Genomic DNA, 9,453 nt, shown 5'->3' on the forward strand with positions numbered 1-9,453 from the left:
CACTACTTCTCCTCATCCCAGACATGCACCACTTTTGACTTGTCAGGCCAGCCCCGTCATGTAGGGCAACTTATTTAGAAGCTCTTCTTTTTATTGGGTGGGGCTGCAAAAGTCGTTGCCGGCCTGCTCTACTCCAGTCTTTCTTCTTCTATTCTATGACCAGTACCTGCTACTGTTGTCTTTTGCTCATAGGTGGCTTATTATTGCTAATCAACTGCAAAGACAGAAGATGGGGAGTTGTTAAAACAAGTTCAGGTGCCCTTTATCCTGCTCTAAAAGTGATCAGTGCTATCACAACCAGTAAAGACCACTTGTATCTGACTGTGGTGTATACCAGTGCAAGAACACAGCTTGTACATCAGCTGTTGATTGTGAGATAACCCATTCCCCTCAAAATAGCAATTATTTGGCGCATGGTGGGAATAGAAACACTGAAAAGTGCTGTACATGTTTTTAAAATATACTTAAATAGAAATGCTTGGGCAAATGTGTGCAGTAGCAGGAGAAATTTACAATAAGTAGAACTTACAACTTGCATGGGTGTGTTGTACTATTTTAGATTCTTCAGAAACATTGGAAATGTACCAATAAGCTTGTCTGTTGACTCTGTTTTAAGAGAGATTATAGCAATGTTTCCATGTAAACAGCTGGCTAGCTGAATCTATGTGCAGCATCCCACAGGATAGAAGTAGTTTTATAATATATATGTGAATGATTAACAAACACATAAGGTTTTGTTTTTCTGCTTCAGGCCAAAATGAATCGGGAGTTGCTGTTCACAATGGCAGAATATACTTAGTTGGTGGCTACTCATTTTGGACAAATGAACCCTCCGCATGTATCCAGGTCAGTGGTTTAGTCTCCTTTCGAGTCTCTCCCAGTGGTATTGCAAGGTTACCTTTTCCAGAATTGTTCACACTAGGATATCTTTTTGGTGAAACAGACCTATGCAATTGATTTAAACTTCTAAGAAAAGAGGAAAAGCAACTTGTTTAAACTGCTAGGATCATAAGTTGGCAACAACACTTACTTTTAAAAAGCTCATCGGGGTAAAGGTAAAAAGTGCTTACTTCATAGTAGTACAGCCACATACATTTATTTTCCACTGCTGCCATTTAACTCTTGCTTTTAATAAGTATGCTTAAGCAGAAATAGTAAGGCACCAACAGAGTTGACATGTGCATGTGTGCTGATTCCCAATGAAAACTTTGGTAGGAATCCTGGTCTTTAACATCAATTCACATTGTTTTAAGAATGTATGTTTAGGCGATTTACAAAAATTGCATGCCTTTAGAGTGTGCCAAGTATTGATCTTTCCTTAAAACAAATCCTCAAAGCTGTGTCTCTAACAAGAAATGTGCTTTACACTGATCATTTTTTAAAAGTTTTCATTGATTTTGAAAGTATTTAGACACAATCTTTTCTACTACATACATGAAAGGAAGCCATTCGTAATAACTAAAATATATGGAAATAAGAAAAAAAAGGATGCAAATATTTAATTGCCATTCTTCTATGTACTGTAGTATGCAAGTATTGGAGGAGATCAGCATTTAATATGAAGTGGGGTGTTGTACAAGTGTTTGCTACAATACATGTAAGACCTGTTGCTGTTATTGAGCCTGGCGCCTGCATAGTTAGATCACAGCTTTTGACTTGCTTACTGTGGTCTTACTACAAATCATTTTAAATTTGAGAGCATTAAAAAGTGACACTCTTAGTCCTCACTTGTAGTCTGAAGCAGTACATCACTCTGCTGAATGTGTAGACCAGCTATGTGCCATAGAGCATGCCAACAGTTCAGGCATGCTGGGGTCAACTTGTTTGCAACAGGTGCACAGTGCTCAAATTCTGGGTATTTTCTTTTGTTTTCAGGGATGGCTGGCACATAACTTTGATTACCGTATTTTTCGCTCTATAGGACACACTTTTTCCCCTTCAAAAATGAAGGGGAAATGTGTGTGCGTCCTATGGAGTGAAGACGCCATAGCCCCACGACCCTCTCCCGGCTGGAGAGGTGACGCGCGGCTATGGCAGGAACCTCTACAGCCCCGTGTCACCTCTCCAGCCGGGAGAGCACGCGCGTGGGGCTAAAGCAGCCCCCCGCGACCCTCTCCCGGCTGGAGAGGTGACGCGCAGCTATGGCAGGAGCCTCTATAGCCGTGCGTCACCTCTCCAGCCGGGAGAGCGCGTGCGGGGCTAAAGAAGCCATAGCCCTGCAAACCTCGCGCGGCTATGGCAGGAGCCTCTCCGCTGCGCCTTTCCGCTGCTCCCTGACCTGCTCTTTGGGGCTGGTGGTGGGCTTCCCCCGCCCCAAAGAGCAGGTCGAAAGGAACCTGAAGCCTGGAGAGCGAGACGGGTCAGTGCACACCGACCCCTCTCGCTCTCCAGGCTTCCAAGGTAGCCGCCTGAACGCACCTTAAACGGCACCTTGTTTTAGAGCGGGAAAGTTCTCCCCCTCTCTGTGCAGCGCCTCCTGCCGCTTCACTGAAGGGGGGCTGGGCAGAGAGGGGGAGAATTTTTTTTTCTTGTTCTCCCCCCTCTAAAACAAAGTGCGTCCTATTGTCCGGTGGGTTCTATGGTGCAAAAATACGGTATATAGAATAGGTAGATCAGTGGAACAGCAATACATATAGCTGCCTTTGGTTCATGATAAATATTTCAGCTTTTACCCACCTTGTTTTTGGCTCTTACTAGGTGCTGGATGTTAGTAAGGAAGGAAAAGAAGAGGTTTTCTATGGGCCCACCTTGCCTTTTCCTTCTAATGGGATAGCTGCCTGCTTCCTTCCGGCACCCTACTCAACATGCCCCAACCTGCAGCCTTTGCAAGTGCCTCATCACAAGATAGGCACTATGTGAGAAAAGGAGCGTGACTGACGAGAGAGGAAGCTGCTTCATCCATCCTGATTTCATCTTCGAATCAACCAAAAGGGGAAGAATTGTTCTGAAATTCTTTATTGTATTAAATGCAGTAGAAGCCAAAAAGAACACTAATGAAAGGGGGCCAGAATTGCACCTAGACCCTCCTACCTTCAAGCAGGGCTTGGGCATCTTTGCTCACTAAGTATTTCTAGGAACATTTTATGCAGTTTATTTGGCTTCACACTTATAAGGATCTGCCAGGATTACTGACTTCCCAAAGTGCTTTGCAAAAGAGAGTGTGATACGTCAATGAGGAAACATAATACTACATATGCAATTTAATATATTTGGCAAAAAAGGGATCCTTGATTTAGTTCCATAGGTTGTTGCTTCTAGCGCTAGGTACTGTCAAAGATGTGCAAAAAATGAATTTTCACTTAAACATAGAAATTCTCAAACTGTGGGCTACGACTGCAATGAGTTTGGACTTCATTAAAAAAAGGCTGGAAAAGGACTTATCTGAGTACTTGCTCTTGATCTTAGAAAAACCTTGAAGTTGTAACTGCTGTGCATTCCAACATTTCTCAACTGCAGGTGTAAGGAGCTCTGTTAGCCTCTGAAGAACCAGATGTTTCTTATGACTGCTTCATGGAGGTGAGGGTGAAAGGCTGGACTAAAAGCAATGTAGTTATTAAAAGTTTATGCTGGAGAAAAGGCAGCTAGGTGGTGCTATGAACAGAACAAATGTGTCATGTAGAACGGAGGAGTGAGACAGGCACATTAAAGGTTGTTGTAACGCCTTGCTGTAGTGTTCCCTATAGAATTAGACCTTGAATTGCAACTTAGACATAGTGAAGTTTGTTCGTTAAGCTTGAGTTTGTATGTCTTTGTATCCAAAGTGGTTTTTGAAACTACAGAACTATTTAGTAGAAACTTTTAGGAAAGCTGTCCCCACCCCATCCTGCTTTATTCCAATATCTTCATTTGGCAAAAGCTGCAAGGAGAATAACTCTTGTCTAGAGACCATTCTGAAATTTATTTTTGCCTATTTTAAGTTTGCCCTAAAGAGCAATTTAAAGTAACTGATTGAGCATCTGGCTCTGGGCAATTTTGCACTGCTCTATACTAGCCTTCCCAATTTTTAGCACTTACAGTTAACAAAAAAGGCAAGAGGGATTTAACAACTAAAAATGTATAAGTAAGAGAACATGGGAAACAGTATTTTCATTCACATTAACTTGAGGATCCTGTTGCTGGGGAAAGGTAGTAGCAACCAGCTTGAATGTTGCAAGGCAAAGCAGTTGGCATTAAGATATGCTATGCACTGCCCCCTCCCCCAATACAGTTTTGGAAGGGCAACTGTTACAAGAGTTTGCACTTAGAAAGGAGGGATATATTCTTTACTTACTGTGGTAGTGGGCAGTTTCAATAAAATTAGTCACACATTTTATGTATAGTTGGGAGCACTGGAAATTGTATTGTTAGGAAACCTAAATATTGTGCTTTTTTATTTTGGACTGGAGGAGCCTATTTTGCAGTCTGCATTACTTCCTCACAGTTGTCTTAACTAACAGGTAGTCAGGTCAGAGAATGCTTTGGAGCCAGTGGATTTTTCGAGTGCTAAATATCAACACATGGCTCCCAAAATTATACAGAACCTTGTCTGGAAACAATACATCTCCATTGTCTAGCAGGAGTTGCCTTATGCTGTGTCAGCCTATTGCTCCATCTATCTTCCGCTGTCTGCTCTTGACTGACAGCAGCTTACTGTGGTCTCATGCAGCTGCCATTTTATGACATGTGCTACCTGTTCCTTTCAAGTGGGGATACCAGGCATTGAACCGGGGACCTTCTTCCTACAAGTATATGCTCTATCACAGAGCCAGGGTCCCTAAGTCTTGGCTTCCTGTCCAAGGAACAATCGTGACTATGAATACCTGATAGTAACGAACTAGAACACAGGCCCTAAGGGAGAGAGCCAGTCACGATGGTGAACGCAATGGGCTCCCCTTTCTCTCCCTGACTTTTGCGCCAAATGACATGTCAGTTGAACAAGTGGGGTGATATAACTGGGTTATCACCTTCACATTTCTGCAGTCATTACTGTATAATACCCATTTGATGGAACATTTCAGTTTCATCCATGCAGGCCATTCTTACCGACAGCTCCAAGTTTAGTTTTATTAATGTACAATATCTTCATATTTTTGAAAACCTTGAAAATAAAATTGGTCAACTCACAGTTACAAGGGGAACCATTTTGTTTGTCTGCTGTGTGAATTCACAAACTAAGTTCAAGAAGCTGCCAGCTGCATAGGTAAAAGTTACTACCAGAAAACATTCATACAAATGTGCCTCCATTCTATATTACAGGCATATGTACAGTTTACAATAAAACTTTATTGTCTGACTACTGTATCATCTCTGCCTCACAATGTTTTTACATTTGAAAACTATTATGTGCATGCTAACTATTCCTAAGACCTGTACCACACATAAAGGTGTTGCAAGAGATAATCTGTTGCACACAAACACTTGACCTGATGAAACCACCCTTGCAAGGATGCAATTTCTACAGTGCATATAGATAAGCACTAGAAATGGGTGGAGGGGACTCGTTACCTATCTCCTGCTCTGTTTAAGAGGTTTTGGAAGACCCTCTAGAATAGTGAGGGAGATAGCTTTGGAGGCTACAGGAAGACGAACAGAATCAGCAAAAGTTCTTCCTCACCACTACCAATGGATCCCTCCACTGTGGAGAACAGGTGACATCAAGTCATGGCACATTTTGCATAGAATGAGTAATGCACACCACAGATAATTTCTAACCATAAACTCTTCTCAGTTAATATTTCTTACTAGGATGCTAAGACTATATCAATCTTAAGTGCTAAAAAGCATTCATATCTGTTAACTACAGTGACAGTTGGAGATATGAATTCACATTTGGCATACCAAAGCACAAATGTTCATTAAAAAATTCAGCTCTAGAAAATCTACTCAATGCAAATTCATTTCTCCCAAACTATGTTTTGAACAATAAATTGTTTCTGGGTCTCTGACTGGCCTGTTCAGCTAGATCCAAGTTGTAGGAATTGCAGTACAGTATTCCCAAAACAAATATGCATCTAGTCTGTCTGGTTCCTCTTGAGTTTTGAAAGAAACGGCTCACCATTTTCATGATATTCCACTATATTAAGCAACCTGCTTATAATTGGTTTGCAAGAGCCACTTACCGTGTTGCAATCTCAGGCACAGGATGTTCAGCTTCACATCTTTAAACGTGGCAACTTGCTATGCTTTCCAAGGTTTGACTTTCCAATTTGTGCTTTTCTAATGGTGAGGAAGATACACCTGCCATTCATTCAATGGTACTTCTAGTGTGGAAAGAAAGGAACAACTATACAGATTTGTAAACCATGCTTGTTGCAGAGGTATGCATTATCCATTGTTCTGGCATCCAATGTGCCTTGCACAACAGACATTAAGACATAAAAAATGCTCTCTTGGTATTAGAAAAAACTCTTAAGTGTGAATGCATCTGGAGGACTGCCAATTAGATTTCAATTTGGAAAGGGAGCATTTCAGCAGGTCTGTTTATGACACTACATAGCAACTAGTGCTTGCAATGTCAGATAAAGCAAATTTCAACAACCAAGTTTTTTTGTTTTTACCGAGCCTACCTATAACTTTAATTCCAGTAAATTAATGAACTTGGGAAATCTGCATGCAAGTCCCACTGAGCACAACTGGATGAACATAGCTGAAGACTCTGCATCATCCAAGTCTCACACAAACTGAATTGCACATGTTATGTTATGTCATATCATCTATGCATTGCTTACATGATTGTGAACCACAACATAATAGCAAGCCATGTGACCAAGACATTTCCCACTGTTGCTCGTATTAATAAAATGTACGCACAGCAGTAGCCACCTCACTAAGAAGTCTATAGATAAAGCAAAGATGGGGAACCTCGGGACTTTGGGCCAAAACGTGGCCTGTGGAGCAGGTGTGAGGGGTCCTGATCTGATCAGAAACCTTCCCAGCAGGCCCACCCATACGACAAAATCCTCTTCTACCATCAAAGAAATAACTTGGTTCTCACACTAAAGGGGAAAATAAAATGTCTATTCTGGCTAGAGAATTCCTATTTTTAGTATGTGATAAACACTATGAAGCAGAAGGAAAGAAAAATGGCAACATTTATGGACTGAATAGGAAGAAGCAGATAAATTATTCGAAGACATCAATTTGAGCTAGGTTGAACATCTGAACTCAGCTAAAATGGCCGACTAAGAAGGGTCTGGGAACAATAGTAACAGTTTCTCAAAGAAAACATATTGAAATAAGCCAATGTGCATTTCTGGACAGCCAGAAGCAGACCTATTCACTACCATAAAAGAGGTGGAGTGGGGAGGAGAGAAGCCAAGGTTGCTAACTTGCCAGAATATCATAAGACACCAAAGGAGTAGGTGCTTCAACAAACATTTGCAAACTGCCCACTGATCACCAGGGTGTTGTATATGGCATTAGAAAAGTAAGATTCCATCAGCAAATTCATACAAACGTCGTAAAATGCTCTTAGTATATTGATCTGATGAACAGATTGAGTGTCGGAAGCTGTTTTTTTAAAAAAGCAAATCTGATTCCTAACCATTTTCATGCCTGTCTCAGTTAATACTTGGAATACTTCTGTCTCCAGACATGAAATGAAATGAAGAAACTGAGCACAATAAGCATTACCTATTTTCTTGACAAACTGGTCCATTTAGATGTATCCATTTAGTGTATCTATGATAACTTGCCAGGAAAACTATACCAAATACTATTTAGATTTTTTTAAAAAAAACACACCATGCTTTCTTCTATCATAAAAGGTATCTTTTACACCCCCTGGATCTTAGAAGCTTTTGTGACAAGGAAGAGGCTTCATCACTTAATTTGAAATGAAACTCTCTTGTAATTTAAAACACATCTTCATCTTCCCAACAATAAAAAAATGGGAAATTTTTCAAAGTGGATGTACATATAATTGTGAATGATGGCAATTAGTATGAAATTTTGCAACAATGACCCCCCTCTTTTTACAGTATCATGGACAATCATTTGATGCTTAAGAAACTAAGCAATTCGGGGGGGGGGTGTGAAGGTGGTCACGTAATAGACTTTTTTTCTTTCCCTATACTAAAGTGAAAATGTAACGGAGGCACCCAAATTCTTTCAAGTTTACAAGAGGAACCTGGATTAAAAGAGCATTGAAACATATAGCACTGTAGAAAATCATACAAAACCGAAATATAAGACTTACCATCCAGATGTACAGTGCAACACAGGTATGGAGAATAGAAGCATCTCGGAGGAAAAAAAGATGGAAAAACTTCGTCACAAAAATGGCCCCCAAATACTCTAGAGCAGACCCTTAAACTATATTAGTCTGTTTCTTACCTTGTCCATCAGCATGCTGACTACTGATGATGGAAACTGGTCAGGTGAGGTTCTCCACCAAGTGCACTCTCCCCTTGCAGAAAAATAAAATAAAATGGGGCCAAGTCCAATAGGCTTCCCAGTTAAAGTCCCAAGCCCTCTCCAAAGTTCTGCAGTTTGCATGAAACATGTATATACAGGAGTGGACTGGAATGCAAGAAGAGGAAGTCTGCATTCTGGCTGAACGCAATACATTTCACTTACTTATAGAGGGGTCCATTTTGGTGCCTATGAGTTCATCTGCAAACAGCTGTGGTATGCATTGGCTACAACAGAATGCTTCTTTCAAGCCTAATTTCAGTTGGGAAAGAAGCTCTGTGGATGCTAGGAAAGGCCTCAATGGACACATGTATGCCCCACCCCCACCCCCCGAGCTGGTGACAGATACCACGGATACCAACACAGTTGGTTAGAGCATGGTGCCGATAAGGCCAAGGTTGTAGGTTCGATCCCCGTATGGACAGCTGCATGTTTCTGCATTGCAGGGGGTTGAAGAACTAGATGAGACTCAGGGTCCCTTCCAAGTCAACAATTCTATGATTCTATTCCTTCTCACTAATCTACTGCCTTGGAAAAGTTGACATGGTTGGGGAGGAAACAAGACGGACGGAAAGGGAGCCTTCATTTGATTCCGTCACCCACTAAAGAGTTTGGTGGGATTCTAATCTCGGATCTGCTACAATGCTTTGCAGGCCCCAACTGTCATCTACTCATAACTATAAATTGACAAGTTGAGATTTGCAGGTACTAAGATCCTTACTAGGGTCAAACAGATTTGGTTCAGGAGTTAATTAGCAGTACACTTTCTGAAGATATTCTTTAAAAATAGTAACAGCTGGTGATCTAATAGGACCCACCCCCCACTCTGCTCCAAAGCATACGTGCAGGGGCTTCCTTCGTTCTATGAAGAATTCCCTACTGCAATGTGGAACATTCCCCTTTATACAGATGAGAATAATAAAGTAATAGGTGCACAGTGGACCTTCTGGAACGCAGTCTACTGATGGGTTCCTTTTATCAGTTTGATGTGATCACAGCAACAGCTGTCACACCTGCTCAAAGCCAGACGTAGTTTAAAACAGAAACAGGTTAAGAAGCAAG

General features: G+C 41.2%; 1 protein-coding gene across 3 annotated transcripts in view; it reads left to right on the forward strand.

The window, feature by feature from the left end:
* KLHL32 (kelch like family member 32) overlaps nucleotides 1-5,272 on the forward strand; it is a 69,615-nt gene extending 64,343 nt beyond the window's left edge. For all 3 annotated transcript variants that reach the window (XM_083497672.1, XM_083497674.1, XM_083497673.1), the window contains 2 exons: nucleotides 752-846; nucleotides 2,698-5,272. In XM_083497672.1, coding sequence (XP_083353798.1) covers nucleotides 752-846; nucleotides 2,698-2,859 — 257 coding nt within the window. In that variant the 3' untranslated portion in view covers nucleotides 2,860-5,272. The remainder of the gene's footprint in view (nucleotides 1-751; nucleotides 847-2,697) is intronic.
* The last annotated feature ends 4,181 nt before the right edge of the window (nucleotides 5,273-9,453 follow it).

Source organism: Podarcis liolepis, assembly GCF_965112155.1.
Source record: "Podarcis liolepis genome assembly, chromosome: 3".
Classification (NCBI taxonomy): domain Eukaryota; kingdom Metazoa; phylum Chordata; class Lepidosauria; order Squamata; family Lacertidae; genus Podarcis; species Podarcis liolepis.